This window comes from Pelobates fuscus, chromosome 1 (genome assembly GCF_036172605.1).
Source record: "Pelobates fuscus isolate aPelFus1 chromosome 1, aPelFus1.pri, whole genome shotgun sequence".
Classification (NCBI taxonomy): domain Eukaryota; kingdom Metazoa; phylum Chordata; class Amphibia; order Anura; family Pelobatidae; genus Pelobates; species Pelobates fuscus.
Genome location: NC_086317.1, coordinates 251,873,575 through 251,890,671, shown reverse-complemented (window position 1 = coordinate 251,890,671; position 17,097 = coordinate 251,873,575). Strand labels below are relative to the sequence as shown.

At 39.1% G+C, this 17,097-nt stretch overlaps 1 protein-coding gene across 1 annotated transcript in view; it reads left to right on the top strand.

Annotated features, from left to right (window-relative positions):
* Positions 1-17,097, top strand: part of RLF (RLF zinc finger) — a 52,281-nt gene that overhangs the window by 17,667 nt on the left and 17,517 nt on the right. The window contains exons 3-6 of the mRNA XM_063456463.1: positions 1,481-1,562; positions 4,422-4,557; positions 9,015-9,217; positions 13,797-13,933. Of these exons, the coding sequence (XP_063312533.1) occupies positions 1,481-1,562; positions 4,422-4,557; positions 9,015-9,217; positions 13,797-13,933 (558 nt within the window). The remainder of the gene's footprint in view (positions 1-1,480; positions 1,563-4,421; positions 4,558-9,014; positions 9,218-13,796; positions 13,934-17,097) is intronic.

Below are 17,097 nucleotides of genomic sequence, written 5' to 3'. Positions count from 1 at the left end.
TAAAAAAAGTTTTGTCCCCCTTTTTTACTGACTCTATTTTCTCTTCTGTGTGTGATTTGGAAGCTCTTACAACTTGCTTAGCCTCTTTCTGCCTAATCTTATAGGTCATTCTGTCTTCCTCACTCTGGGGTTTTTTATAATTACTAAATGCTAACTTTTAGTTTTTTACTATTTTGGCCACATCTGCGGAGTACCACAGTGGTTTCTTGAATTTTTTGCTTTTACTGACCAGCCTAATGCAATTTTCTGTTGCCTTCAGTAGTGCAACTTTTAAATAATCTCATTTCTTTTGGACTCCATTTAAATTGCTCCAGTCTGATAATGACTCCTTTACACATATTCTAATTTTAGAAAAGTCTGTTTTTCTAAAGTCTAAAACTTTTGTTTTTGTGTGGTGTGACTCAGTCACTGTTCGTATATTAAACCACACTGACTGATGATCACTGGATCCTAAACTTTCACCTACCGTAATATCTGATACCAAATCTCCATTTGTTAACACTAAATCTAGTATGGCCTATTTACGAGTTGGCTCCTCAACGGCTTGTTTTAGAGACAATCCCAGTAGGGAGTTTAGAATACGTGTGCTCCTGGCACAAGTAGCTATTTTTGTTTTCCAATTCACATCAGGAAGATTAAAGTCCTCATGATGATAACTTCCCCCTTCATTGTAATTTTAGGTATTTCATCAACTAGTAGATTATCTAACTCTTCAATTTGTCCTGGGGGCCTATAAATCACACCTACACGAGTTACTGTGTGATTACCAAATTTTAACGTAACCCAAACGGACTCGTTTTTATGTTCGCCTCACTAACCTTTATTAGGCTAGATTTTATGCTATCCTTCACATACAGGGCCACCCCTCCCCCTTTCTTGCCTTCCCTGTCTTTTCTATATAAAGAGTACCCTGGTATTGCTTTGTCCCAGTCATTTTTCTCATTATACCATGTCTCGGTAACAGCGACTAAATCTACACTATCAGTTGCCATTATTGCCACAAGTTCATGGATCTTATTCCCTAAACTGCGAGCATTTGTAGACATTCCCTTTTATTCCAGAAGTTTGGTCCTTAATGGGTTAAAGCCCATTACAAGCGCAACGGCATAGAACGCCGGTAAGGGGTTACAAACATTTGATTTGCATTAAAATAGGTATTTGGTTATATTGTATGCATAAACCTGCTACTATTTACAAAGTACCCCACTGCAGTGACTGTTTTTATGAGATTAGCACAGTTTTGAGACATCCATCCTCCCTCATGAGGTTCTCTGAAGTTCAGTATTGTTTTCGGAGTGTGTATTTCTATCGAATCTGCTGGGTTTGCCAAATGATAAATTATAGCACCAAGCTAAGAAGTTGCCTCATGACTGGATTCATATTCTGAATGTCATGTTCTTAATGTCTGGGATGCTGAGCAGTTTTGTTTGTGCACTGCATAATTATCTAAGTTTGAATCTGTTTTGTTTTTTCTCCTTAGGAGTTGTTTTGAGGTGGTGCTTTCAATGACTGAAGATGATTTTTCCTGTGATCCTGGTGTAAAATTTAAAAAGTCTGTTATGGTAAGATAACCATGTCTATTTTGATTACAAATGATAAATTTGCTCTTCAGGTATTCCATCTAGATTTGCATATAATTATCTGATTTAGTTTTTCTGTGAATCTTGTGATCTCAACAGGATTCCGGAGTTGTTTGTAGGAACCTCAAAGCAAGTTTTTCTTTGATATTGCTACACATTTAAAAAAGGCTTTCATTTTATAGCTATTGTGTTTTTATATGTATTCTATTCATGTGTTTAGATGACTGTTCCACTTTAATTTCAATTATTTTAATATTGTATTTCATAGATTGTGCTGTGGGATAATTTAAATCAATTGTGTGATATCACATACGTGGGTGATGCTGTATTCTGGTGACATTACCACAATAGCACAGCATGGAATCTTTTTAACCCCATAAGGACCAAACTTCTGGAATAAAGGGGAATCATGACATGTCACACATGTCATGTGTCCTTAAGGGGTTAAAGCAGCTCTGTAAAAAAAAAATTAAAAAAATGTATTTCCTAAAGCTTAAATCTTTATGAAATATTTAGACTGACTGTGTTGGAATTTCACTAAAATTCTAACAGTCAAAAGATATACGGAGACAAAGTAGGAACTACTTAGTCTTAGTATTTTCCTACGCTTGACAAACGGTGGAGATTCCGCTGTCAAGCTTGTTGTTGTTTCCCCCAGCCACCACCCTTGATGGGTGTAGGGAAATAAAGCTTTCTCTGCAGAACATATAAACCTCAATGCTAATCTCGTCCATACCCTGATGTATAGGACCATACGTAGACCTTAATGCTTACTTCATCTCGTCCATGTATGAGAAGACTGTGCTAATGCCTGCTTCTCAGATGCTAAAAAAGACCTGCAGGAAGTGAATAGTGGTGTCCACGAAGGGCTGGTTCAGGTAAACCTCAACTTTTCCTGGCCTCCAGACCCCAAGCAGCTATGCATATTATGCAGAGATCCCAGAGGGTGGGAGAGCCGCATTAATTTACAATCTTTAAGATTTTAAGCTTCAAACAGGGCATGAATATACAAATGGAAAATTTGTCAGTTTAAATCATATGTCTGGATAAAGTGCCTAAGTGACTTGAAATATGGCTGCTCATCGATTACACTTTGTGCATGCCTTCGCCACCTTTTTTCTTAACAAGGTTATTTACAGAACAACATTTTTTTTCTATGTTTTATGCATTTCGCTGTTTATTGGAACAATATATGCAATTGCTGAGGATGTTGTGTTAGGGGGATACTGTCTGCTGGGGAAAATGTTGAATGAGGGGGTACCAGGTGGCATGTATTTGGAACTTCTCCTATACTGGGAATTACTGAAGAGGAGATCAGTAGAACCTCTTCTGAGCAGGTGGTGGAGTTACTATTGTGTAACACCCAAAGACCCTGCATAGTGGCAGCACTGGAATGTAGGTAAGTGTTTAAAGGGACACTATAGGCACTCAGACCACATCAGATCATTGAAGTGGTCTGGGTGAAGTGTCCCTGTCCCCGTTTTTCAGAAATTGCAATGTTAACATTGCAGAACCGACAGTCTCTAGTGGCGCTTCTGGGATTTGACCGGACTCTAGGTCTCTTAAATTACGCTGGACGTCCTTACACTCTGCATGAGGACGTCCTACGTCGGTGAAAACTCCATAGGAAAATATTGAGGCAATGCTTTCCTGTGGCGAGTGCGTAATGCGCTTGCCGTGCATTCGCATTGGGCCCTTCTCCCTCCCTTCCCCACATCGGATAATGATGTTGTAGGCGGAGAACCGACCCAGCGTCGAGGAACATCCGTGCTGGAATTAGGTGAGTAAAGTGATCAGGTTTTTTTTTAACTCATTCTGTTTGGGGGGGCTTAGGGGGCGACGACAATGATGATGACCAAAGGGGTTAGGAATACAGATGTCACCACTTAAATTGAACTGCTGCAGTGTCAATCAGCAAGTTGCGAAGGGATAGGGTTAGTTGGAGCTTTAGACACACAGGAGTACTCACTTTAAAATATTTCAGACACCCTTATTAGTCTTGTGTATTAATTTTCGAACAAATGCAAAACTTAATACATTTTTATTAAAGAGATACTCGAAGCAGGAAATAGAAATTCTAAATTAAGCATTCTGTTTAATAAGGGAAGGTAAAACAATTGAGGGGAGGTGTGACTAGGGCTGCATACATTTTTTTTGTTAGACTGCAGATGCATGACACTATACACGAAAACCTCTTCATTAAGCCAAGAAACAAATGAACAACTACATAATTTCCAGAATAAGGGACTTCATAAATATTGGAATTCATACATGTTATGTTTTGTTCATCATGCAGTTTCAGGTCTTAAAATGTTTGCTTATAAAATGCTTTTTGTTTGAGCATTGCAGCATGGTGCTGTTAATATATTGTTTAACAAAATTGGGTCACTTAGAATTCAATTAAAGGGACACTCCCCAGACAAAATACAAAAAAAAATCACTATTTAGTTAATCTAGTCCAAATGAAAACCTCAACACCCACAAATGGAAAACTGATTTAAAATAAAAAAATATTATTATTATTATTTTTATTATTATTATTATTATTGTGGGTGTGTGTAAAAACGACTTGCAAACACTGCAGATCTCTTGTTTCAGCCTTTGCAAGCCCTCCACTTCCTCCCAAAACCTCTTGTGGCTGTCCGAAAACACTTTCCATTTCAGCTCATTTAGAAGTCTTTGCAGACAGATAAATAAAACCAGAAAATACAATGTATTTTATTGTTTAGTATCAGAGGATACAGAAGGACTGCCGTATTCTTTGTTTTTTGAAGGACAGATTGCTATTTATTCAGTGTTTAACTTCTATCCTTTATTTATTTGCAATCTATTTGCTGACAGGAATCCCATGATATATTGGTTGAATTTGGAAATAACAATTTGCAGTTGTTGGTTGATATTGTTAAGAATGGAGGAGCGTGGAAAAACCCTGTTCTTGTTAAAATATTGTCTCAACAATCTATACAACCTGAAGAAGGTAAGAAAAAGTAACATGTTTTCACTGATTCCACCCAACAAACTATCAGTTGATTTTAAACTAGGTAAGAAATTAAACCCAGTTGAAAACAGATAATGTCACATTACCAGCCTACAGTACTTATGACTAATGAGGAATTCGGAAGGGATCTGAGCAGGTATTAAAGGCATATTTCAAGACTCTAATAGTAGCCTCACTACCCATTTGCTGGTGGAAATTCATAGAGGATACAGTGAGTCTGTAAGTGTGATTGTTCAATGGCCTTAGAATTTGCATGCTTTCTTCCTCCTGCAATATCTCTTACAGTGCTCCTTTCTGTCCTTGATTTTATTTGCCTTCTCAGCACTCTAAATCTACCAGCCAGCCCCTCCAACTGCCTCTCCATCACCACCACCAAACCCAACAGTTTTACATACTTCAGTAACTGAAAAATAATCAGCCGGTGCATTTTGTCCCCATTGCTTTGGTGGTACAAGCAGGACATTAGTTGCTCTCATATATGAAGCCAAGTAGACGGTGACTGTTCAAAAGAGCAAATAAATGACCGTGTAGGTGCAGGTTTTGCTGTTGGATATGAATGTACTTTAAGACAAAATAATGTACACATTGAAGGTTGTGAGTAAATTGTAGCTCAATGGCTGTGCAATATCCTTTGAAATTTTGAATGCTTGCTTTAAAGGGACACTCCATGCAGCTAAAAAGGTTAAGCTTAAATTAAAAGGAATAAGCTCAAAATACTTGTGGTTAGTCTTTTTTTGTGTAGTTTTCCTGCAGTGCTGTAAAATGTTTTGCTGTTTTCAATAGTGTAACCCAGCCTCATTAGCCACCCCCCTCTCACATTTCAACATGTTTTGGATTCCCAGTCTCTGAAAGAAACATACCTTTTGCAGCCAATGAAAACAGAGGCATGTTTTGTCTAATGTAACGAATGCTCAAAGTACAGACTGCACTGCTGCTAGAGCCCAAATGTGCTCCTCCCCCTTACTCCCTGTAATTCAAGTAATGCATTCTCCTCAGCCCCTTTCAGCTAGCCTCCCTACCAAGTGTTAACCCTTCCCCTGTTAGCCAACCCCACTGTCCAGTGTGAACCTACCTAGAGAGAGAAACACACACACACACACAGCTCAATAGGCATGTATGAGTTTGTCTCTTTATATTTGTGCCATATGACACTATATGTGTTGAGCTGAGTGAAGCTCAGGCTTGCCCAGTAAGGCGTGTCACTACCGATTCTCAAAGAGAATCATTGGAGCATGGCCATTGGTAGGCAGTCTGGCTGAAATACAGGAAGCAGGGAGATATGACATGACATCAGAGGAGGGGTAGATAATCTGATCAAAGTAAAGATTAAACACAGTATTTCTAAAGCTCATTTTTACACTATTTAGGGACAAAAACTCCTTGACGATCCAAGGGTGATTGAGGACTTAAAATGGAGGGACACTCGTTATTTTCTAGAAAATTGTACAGGTGATATGAATGACCCATGGTTTTGGGAAGCTCATAAAGGAGTGATCAGGGATATATTAATTAAATGGGGAATGAACAAAGGAAATACAAGAAAAAGCGCGGAAGCGCCTCTAGCGGCTGTCAATGAGACAGCCACTAGAGTCTGGATTAACCCATATGTAAACATAGCAGTTTCTCTGGCAGGGTTAATCCTAGAGCTGAAGTGGTCTGGGTGCCTATAGTGGTCCTTTAATGGCCAATTATCGACCCATTTTAACATTGGTAATGGTACTCGCCAGGGCTGTCCTCTATCCCCGCTTCTTTTTGTTTTGGCATTGAGGCTATACGAAGGAATACAAATATTAAAGGATATGGATGTATTGGAGGAGAGGCAAAGGAAGCTGATTTTGCAGACAATGTTTTACTTATGATTACAGAACCATTACATACGCTATCTTATGTTCGTATGGAAGTGGAAAAATTTGGTGCTTTTTCAATTTTTAAAGTGAATATAGGTAAGTGTGAAATATTGGGGGTTGGGATAGACAAAAGACCGAAAGTGCAAATACAGAGGAAGTATAACTATAAGTGGACTGATACAGGTTTAACATATCTTGGGATACAGCTGTCAGTACAACATAAAGAATTACATTAAATTATGAAAGGTTGGTAGAAAATATAGGTAAAGATCTTTAAAAATGGGATTTGCCATCCTTTTCCTTAACATCATAAAAATGATACTTCCCAAAGCTTTGTATTTGTTTCAGACATTACCTATATTAGTTCCTAAAGAGTTTTTTGAAAGATGCACTCCCTGCTCATCTTGTTTATTTGGAGTAATTAAACCCCACGTATAGCCTATAATATACTTACATTACCGATCGATAGAGGAGGACTGGGCCTCCCACATATATACAGATATTATGTGGCAGTATTGTTCACGCGATTAAGAGAGTGGATGGCCACAGATAAGAAAAAATCATGGTATGCTTTGGAACAGAGCTTTATAAAGGCTAGGCTACAGATGCTACCTTGGCAAAATTGCCAGTTAAGTGTATTGTTACCTACCTCACATCAGTTTATAAAACCACACATTGCAGACATGGAGATGTTTTAAAGATATTTGGGGGTTGGCTCCAGGACCATCTGTATTCCTCCTTATAGCACTTAATTTTGAGGTTCAGAATGGTCATGGTAAGCATTTACTAAGAAGTATAATAGGAGATGCATATTATTATTATTATTATTATTGCCATTTATATAGCGCCAACAGATTCCGTAGCGCTTTACAATATTTTCAGAGGGGGGGATGTAACAATAAATAAGACAATTACAAGAAAACTTACAGGAATAATAGGTTGAAGAGGACCCTGCTCAAATGAGCTTACAGTCTATATCCACCTATAATAAGTTTGACGGAAGAAACGCCTAATAAGATTAGGGACTTCCCCCAATGGAAAAGTAAGACAACACTCATGGATAAAATGGGAATCGCACATTTAAAATTTTTCTTTAAAAAAAATCAGTGATACCATATTGGCATTCAAGACATAAAACACAATTTGAACTTCTGTGGTCCACGGACATTGAATAAATGGCATCTATCCAGTATATATAACATAATACAGAGACGGGCTACAGAAGGGCTAGTACCTTCCTTTCAACGGAAGTGGATGCAAGGCCTTAATATTCAAATGACTAATGTTTTTTGTAATTGTCCTATTTATAGTTAATCCCCCCTCTCATAATATTGTAAAACGCTACAGAATCTGTTGGCGCTATATAAATGGCGATGATAATGAGGATTGGTCATACGTGTTTAAAATGGGGATGAACTCACAAATCAGCATGTCTAGAAAAAAATTCTTTAAAAGAGTTACTAGATGGTATAGGACTCCAGCTCGATTACATAAATTTTGTCCATTGGTAAGTGATCAATGCTGGAGGTGTGGAGCTAAACGGGGTGATATGGAACATATTTGGTGGGATTTCAATCGCGTGATATTATATTGGCAGCATGTCATAGGGGACATATGGGGGGAAGCCAGAAACATTTTGTGCGTTGAATTAACATGGTCATTGTGTTTATATTCTGTTATTTTGAGAGCTGACACCTTAGCTCCATATACCCCATTCTCAGTTTTGTGATGTAGTGTTGGCAATTTTGTATAGGTTCCATAGGAGCTGTATGACATTTTAGCATTTTGTGACCATGTGGCAAATAATCTGACCTCTCTTTATAGTGATACTATAGGCATCAAAACAACTTTTAGTTTATTGAAGCAGTTTTGGTGTATAGATCATGCCCCTGCAGTCTCACTGCTCAATTTTCTGCCCCATAGGAGTTAAATTACTTGTTTCTGTCTATGCAGCCCTAGTCAGACCGCCCCTGGCTGTGACCCACACAGCATGCTTGGAAAAAAGTGTAATTTTCAATCCGATGTTTACTTGATTTAGAAGCTTTTATCCAGCTTTGTAATTTTAACTTGGATCAAACACGGTAAACTGGAGTAGGCTCTAGAAGGCTGTTAAAAGAGCAGGTGATAAAGTTTTTTTTTTAAATTCTAGATTAACCAGGCAGCAATAAAGCAACCTAAAATATCTAGGTTCCTTTTCATGAAGTGTTTAGGAAGGCTGTGCAAGACTTATGCTGGCGAGGTGTGACTAGAGCTGTTAAACTGATGCAACTCCTTAATTGTATGGAATTCAAGTGGCATTGCAGCGGCGCGATCTCACCAGAACAAATACATTAAGCTGTAGTTGTTCTGGTGACTACAGTGTCCCTTTAAAGTTGCCCCCATGGAATGACATCTAATTTGGCATGATTGCTGCTAAAATGTGTTTTTATTTGTTAGAATATGTAGCATATATTCATTAATAGGTGTGTGTGTATAGCACCAACTTATCCTGCAAATGTACATTTAACCCATGTGTTTACAGCAGTAGTACAGACAAATGAATTCTGTTGTAAATTAGTGGTTTTGTTTTTTTCCTCCTCTTTTTACCAGTTCAGAAATGGATTTCACAAGAAGGGTCCTGTTTTCTACAGATGCGTGCAAAACATTTGATGAAGTCAAACTGCATACAGCAAGCAATGATCTTGTCAAAACTCTGTTCTGAATCTGCAGACATTTCAAACAATTTATTTTTCCGTCAAACATTTATCACTTGTTTGTGTACAATGTTGCCAGATGAAGATGCTTTTAAAGAGGTATGTGCTACAAAAAAATGTTTACTTACAAAAATATGTTTGCATGACAGATGAGATTTTTAATTCAACATTACTTTGTATACTAAATGTAAAAGGTCACTAAGCATTGTTGCATCATTAAGAGTCCATTTTCAGTCTACAGCTATGTGGCAGCTACTCCTTTGGTTTTTATCCCGTTAAGCACTCTATTTACAATCCCCATTGTTACAATGTGGTATGAGCAGGGTTAAATCTCCTCTGTCAGCTGGGCAATTCTACATACCTTTTGATGAGTTGCATGCAGTGTTGAATGTCTGCACTGTATAGTTCTCTTTAACTCCCTAGATAACCCTGCATTTTAGATATCAAGCTTAGCTACAGAGATTCTTTTACTGGATATAGTGCTTGTGATACCACCAGGGTCTCAGGCAGTTGCCCAGCATACTAGTTTTAGAATTAGAGATGAGATACAGTAATACTGAAATTAGCCAGTAGATGGCAGCTATGCGGCACTCTGTTTTAGCTTAGAATCTCTCTGTTCTGATATTAGCAGAGATAAACCCTTGGGATTAGAATGAAGATTTGGTTTAGTTTTAAGATGTTGTTTTGAGTTAATTGTAGTATTGGAATTATGTTTCATATTAGGGTCAGCAAGGTAATCCCTTTGCTGATGTCAGTAGAGGATTTCCCTTGTGCAGTTCAGCAGAGGGAATCCTAACTCTATTGCTCGGATTAGAGTTAAAGTGTAATTAGTTAGGGGTATGGGTTAGGCTTGGTATGGTTTTTGATTAGATTTGAGATTAGGATTTAGTTTAGGATTATGGATTGGGATTGGGAATGTTACTGTGCAAATATATACGTATGAGGTATTGTACTCGGGAGATGCTGAGAACAGGTAGGATAACTGTATTACACAGGGAATCCTTTAGGGCAGGGGTGGGCAATCTGCAGCCCTCCAGATGTTTTGGACTACATCTCCCTTAATGCTCTTAGGGCTAAAATGCTAGCAAAGCATCTGGAGGGCTGCAGATTGCCCACCCCTGATTTAGGGAATCATTTAGAAAATAAGTAGCAAAATTACAATATGTAAGAATTGAAAAATAAATGCCACAAAGTTTGGGATGATTTTAATTTAGGTTCACTTGGGCTGGCAGATTGTCTTTATTACCTGATGATAGGACTGGATACCAGTTCAAGATTTATACGATGTTAGGGACTCCTTCCCCCAAATCTCCTATAGCTTTATAGGCAATTTTGTTTCACATCGCTATTTTTGGTCATTTAGACCGCTTATTCATTTAGCAATGTTGCAGATTTAGGTTGCTACTCTGGTTTTCGATGCATTTACGTTCTATTTATAGACTCATATATGTTGCATCCAGTGCTCCTAGTTTGCTACATTTAATGTATCCTCTATTATTTGCAAACATCTAGCAACTTTTGCTACATGTATATTGACAATTTGATCTCTCTGACTACACCATTAACTTTTCTCTTGGTAGACCAGTCAATATACCACCCCATTTTTTGACTCTATTTTATATGTATTTCTTTTTTTTCATGTTTGTTGTAGTTTCTCCCCTACGAGGGATTATTAAAGAGTTTTTTTGTTTTTGCTCTCTGCACACTACTTTGATATTTATCTATGGCAGAGGAGCTTTCTCTATAAAGATACCAGGTCTCTTTGGGAGGCAGATTGTTTATATCCGCCACCCATTAGTCCACTTTTCTCTTTACTTTGGCATACATTATCATGGCAGAGTTGTCAGCACATTTAACTTTGTAAAATGTCACGCTTGGAGTACTAGAGTAGAATTTATATAGATTAATAAGTAACATAAGTAGGTTGTCGTTACGTTGTTAGTGGTTTTACTGACTGCTTAAGCTAACATACTCTACATACTAGTGACTGCAGTAAATAAGTATGCTTATTTATTCCCGCTAAATACAATATTACCATTCAAGTAGTTTATAACGGCTAGTGATAAAGTTTTTCATGCTAGTTATTGAGCTTTTCTTAGGCTGATTACAATATTGAGATAATGAGTAGACATCTTTCTTAGCTGCCTAAGCTTTCTGAGAGTGGTTGCAGGTTATGCTGGGCTAGAGCATGAGTGGCTATATTAAACTCAAAAGCAGCCATAACACTTATGATTAGACTGAAAAAGAAAATGTCCACCCCAGGTGGGTTCCACGTCGGCCAGGCGAAGGTCTGTGTTTGCCTGTCAGGAGACCGTTCTTTATTCAGTGAGGATGGTTTCTTCGGTGCGATAAGCTGAGATGTCTGCTGCACTATCAGTATTCCTCTGTTCGCTGATCTGTCAGGTGTTTGTCTTGGGCTGGTGAGAGGTCCCAGGCATCATGTCTGCTGTGAGTGATCAGTCTGTGCATTTCGGCTTCCTCTCGATGCGTTGCTTGGTATGGTAGGGTAATCCAGTATACAGTGCCAGTTCCTTTTTTTGCTCTGCTCATAGGGTCTTAGCACCCACTCCGCCGGTTCCCACTCTGATTGGTTGTGATCAGGGTCGCTTGCCATGTGGTCTCCGGCATCTTGGAAACTGCCTGTGCGCCGTGCCTTCTCTGCCTCTGCTCCAAGCATTGTGGAGTTCCGATGGGTCTCAGGGTGGGGACCGGGATCACCCCCACCGGGGGGGGGGGGGGGGGGTTGTTGCCATACCGCTGGTGGGCCGGATAGCCAGGCAGCGGCCGTCCACTGCCCGAGCGGTCCGCATTATTCAATGCTTTCCTATGGGGAAAATCTGGCGCTGGAGGTCCGTGAGGACGTCCAGGGTCAGATAACGGACCAAAAGTCAGTTTGGATTCCAGAGGCACTCTAGTGGCTGTCTGTTAGAGTGCAAAAAGGTTACAGCACTCAGACCACTTCAATTAGCTGAAGTGGTCTGGGTGCCTACAATGTCCCTTAAAGTGCAAGACAAGCTTTTATAGCTGTGTCCTTAGGGGTTCATATTTATTATATGCAAATTGTCTACCTCAAACTATTTTACACTCTATTTAAAGTGCCATATTTTTATTTAACCCCTTAAGGACCAAACTTCTGGAATAAAAGGGAATCATGACATGTCACACATGTCATGTGTCCTTAAGGGGTTAAACCTCAATTACTATAACTACAGTAATATTGATATGGGTCCATACTAAATCCACGTTGAGACAATTGGTTTCAAAAGTATTTACTCTATCTATTCAATATACTTCTGTTTTTTTCACTTAAATCAAATTTAGAAAAAAACAAACCGCACTTCAATCACGTGAAGATTCAGGTGCAAAACTGGACAAAGGGCCAGCACCAGCCCCAGGGAGTAGATATCAGTGGTAGAAAGAGGATCCAGACACTCAATATCTTCAATTTTATTTATTTGGATAAATGAGACACCACAATGTTTCAACCCCCACGTCTCAAGCTTGAATCAAATATAGAACAAGATTTACAATGTGCCTGAATTTTAATTATATAAAGGAGAATCCTGAAGGGTCTAGCAAGTTAACAGAGCAGGAAATAAGATTCTAAATTAAATATAATTTGATATAGAGGAAGTGTAAACATTAGATGACTTGTTACAGGAAGTGCTTAGGAAAGCTGTGCAAGTCACATTCAGTGTGTGACTAGGGCTGCATAAACAAATTAATTAACTCCTAAATTGCAGAGAATTGAGCAGTGGGACTCAATGGGCATGATCCATACACTAAAACTGCTTCATTAAGCTAAAGTTGATTTGGTGACTATAGTGTCCCTTTAAAGTTCCATTTACAGAGCAGGAGATAATCTTTTAAAGTTACATCTGATTTTATATGAAATAACTTTGTTTTCATGCAGGCTATGAGTGTCACAGCCAGAGGACGTGTGGCTAGGGCTACATAAACAGATAAAGGGATTTAACGCCTATAACCAAATTATTTTTTGTAACAGTTTAAAGGGACACTATAGTAACTAGAACTACAGCTTATTGCATTTGTTCTGGTGAGTAGAATCATTATCTTCAGAGAAAATGCAGTGTTTACATTACAGCCTAGTGATAACTTTGCTGGCCACTCCTCAGATGGCTGCTAGAGAACCTTCCAGTGGTCAGGCTACCACTTCTGCTGATGTCTGCAGGCAGTGGATAGGTCTGCAGGAAACAGGGACAAAGCCTGCAGCTCCAGACTTGAATAAAGTAAGATTTTAATATTTTTAGGGAGGCATGAGTGCTCCTTTTAAACCTCTCTCGTCCTCTTGCTTCATTCTCTTGCCTTTTTATGAGCACTTGAGTATATAATGAATGTTTCTCTTGAACAGTCATTAATATGTAAGACTGTTATAGCACTTTAAAGCAGCACTGTTGCATGTGCCGTCTATCTTCCAGCTCCCCACCAGCAGCGTTAGTCACCCTCAGTGGGTCTTTGCAAATTCTGCAAAGTCTGCAGACGGACTTGCTTTGTGTGTGGTCCTTGACAACTGCTTTTAGAAGCACTGCATTATGCAGCATTTATCTTCCATTATCTGATAAAACTATCCTACTTCAGTGTAAATTCTACAGTCTGCAACCAAATGTTGGTTTAAAATTGTTTTATACATGTCTTTGTTTACCTTGAATTTTCTTAGATTTCAACGATGGAGGGGAAGGAGGTTTTAGATACCATATGTAATCTGGAATCAGAAGGACAAGACAACACAGCATTTATTTTGTGTACTACATATCTTACTCAGCAGCTACAAAATGAAATAACATCTTGCTCTTGGTAAGTGGTAGTTGACTACTGCTATATTTTTAATTTGATGTAACAGCTGGCATAAAGATAGTTTATATTGCATGTTGCAGTCACTGCATGTGTAGATTGGCAGATAATTTATGCATTGTAACATCTGCAGTTGTATAAAACACATAATTAGCTATTTTTATTATAAATGGGTCTTTCGTCCCCTTGGACAAAATCGAAATTGACTTGGGGTGTTCCAGGTGAAAAATTGTGTAAATACAGAACACTTTTAAAGCACATTGCAAAATAACCTTATAGTATGTTTAATGCCATATAAGCAGAGAATCTAAAGTATCAATTTGTTTACATTCTTTACTTGAGATTTTTTTTTTTTAAAGAGTCCTAGACAGCAAGAGTGTTGTAGTTTGACACACAGTGTGAGTGAAGTACAGTAAAAGATATATAACTGAACTCTTAAGTGTGATATCTGTCGAGATAATAGCAAACAGGTAAACATGTTTAACAATGTAGAGGGACACTGTAGGCAAAATAACCAATTCAACTAATTGAATTGGTTATAGTAGAGTTGTATGCGCCAAAAAAAAGTGTTTGGACGAACAGTTTCGTCCATGCAATGGGAAAAACTCTTTGTTGGGCACATGATGCAACACACACAGGGCCGGTGCTGTGAAAGGGTTATAGTAAAATATGGCATTCGCCTGGGGTGCCAACCTGTTGGGGCGCCCACAGAGAGGTTTCCCATTCATCTGCTAGGCACCTCTCTGCCGATTATCTGCTAGGAAAGAGGGGTTTCTGTAAACCTAGAACCCAAGTAAAACACACTGCTTCCTGGTATTCCGTCTGCCTACCTGCCTGTGAATACCGGAAACACTATGAAGGGAGCAGTATTCAGCCTGTACTCAGAGTGCACAGCTCTCTTGCTCACCCACTAGAAACAAAGGACAACTTCCTGCAGCCTCGACCCCTTCTCCTCCAGTCATCACGTTTGGCATATGTGCAGGTTAAGGGGGACTGGCTATTTTTTGCATGGTTGTAAATTGGTGTTTGTGTGTGGTTTTAAAATTTAAGTGGCAGTAAGTATGTAACACTGTGTGTTGGTGAGAGTGTGACTGTGTGTAAGTGACTGTGTGTGTGTAAGTGACACTGACGGTGAGAGTGTGTAAGTGAGAGTATTTGCTAGTGTGACCACTTAAAGAGATCCTTATAATACACCTCTATTTTAAACTGAAAAAAAAAATTGTTACACGTGTCACTATTATTAATTAAATCCCCCCCTTCCCCCAAATGCATTGATGTATGTATGTATGTTTTCAGCAGTATGAGAGTATGGATATATATAGATTAGACAATGTGTATGAATATATGTATTAGACAGTACGTACATATGGATGGATGTATTAGAGGGTGTGTGGATTTATGTATGGTTGATTGTATATAATAGGCAGGATGGATGTATTAGGCAACTTGTGTTGGTTTCCAGACACTTCAATATTGGTCACTAAAGCTATATGGATGCATATACCGGATGAGTGTGTTTATATTGGGCAGTGTCTTTCTTTCTTTCTCTCTCTCTCTTTCTCTCTCTCTCTCTCTCTCTCTCTCTCTCTATCTTTCTCTCTCTCTCTCTCTCTCTCTCTCTCTCTCTCTCTCTCTCTCTCTCTCTCTCTTTCTCTCCTCTCTTTCTCTCTCTCTTTCTCCCCCTCTTTCTCTCTCTCTCTTTCTCTCTCTCTCTTTCTCTCTCTCTCTTTCTCTCTCTCTCTCTTTCTCTCTCTCTCTCTTTCTCTCTCTCTCTCTCTCTCTCTCTTTCTCTCTCTCTCTCTCTCTCTCTTTCTCTCTCCCTCTCTTTCTCTCTCCCTCTCTCTCTCTCTTTTTCTGTCTCTCTTTATGTCTCTCTTTCTCTCCTCACTTTGTCTCCTAAAATGTCTCCTAGTCTGTTTCTTAAATATCCTTTTTTTTAAATATCCGTTTCTCTATCCTTTCCCTAAATGTCTTCCCAGGCAGTTTCCATTCTCTAAATTTCTCACCAGTTTGTCTTCTAACCTAAATGTCTCTTCACTGCAATTCAGAGTTTAGTGAATACATCTCTGAGAGAATGTAGTTCCTGCCTAGGGCAAAATTGTGATTAGTTTGAAACCTAATGCACAAGTGTAGATTATAGTGCCTAAAATCTTCTCAACTTAAGTGTTAAAACTGGTCAAGAATTATTTAACACAACTGGTTCCTGGTCACCTACAGCTCCAGCCCCTACTGGAGTTATGGCTAAGGTAGAGATTACACATTCTTTCTAGCTGCACCAATTTATAGCAGCGGCTGGTGCTGTGATAGGCTCAGTGCTGGAATACATCTTTAGCTCCCTGGCACTCCTCTCTGTGACGTTAAAAGGTTTTTGTTTTTTTAACTTGCCTTTTTTCCACCACCACTCCGGTCTTGCTGCGGCTAGTACTGCCTCTATTGCTGAGATAATCAGTCTTTATGATCTCAGCCAATATAATGCTTTCCCATAGGAAAGCATTGGGCGTCTGTTGCACATGCACATATAGTTATAGAGATGCATTGAATCAGTACATCTCTATGGGGAACATTCAGCACCTAGAAGCAGAGTGTGGAAATGCTGAACACCAGTGCTACATACTGTGCTCTAGTAGTATAGTGTTGAGCAGTATAATCTCCGCTCAGGGATATATGTAAACAGCAGATCTCCCCAAGTTGGAAATGGCATATCAAACACAAAAGAGATGTATAGTGATTTATGTATATGTAAATCAGTATGAAATAAATTAAAATAATCCTACTTGGTTTTTAGAGCAGAACCTGCTCTAATTCTTAGAGGGACCTTAACCTATTTAGTTTTTTGCTGTCCTCTTTGCTTCACTCTTTCTCCTGGTGCTCCCCTACCTCTTTAAGTTTCAATAATTCTTGGAGTCTTAGGTGACACCAGGCATTCCCAGGGCCAGCATAAAGCCACTGACTTATGCCATTGCATGCTGAAAGTTTTTTTCCATTCTTGAAAACCAAGTAGAGAGAGAAGTGAAATGCCCCCACCCTCAGGGTTCCACTCCCGCCGGGAGGAAGGGGGTTAAACACTCACCTTTCTCCAGCGCCAGGCTCCCTCGGCACTGGGGAATCTCCTCCTCCTTCGATCGTCATTGGCTAAATGCGTATATGCACGTGTATTCAGGCAGTCC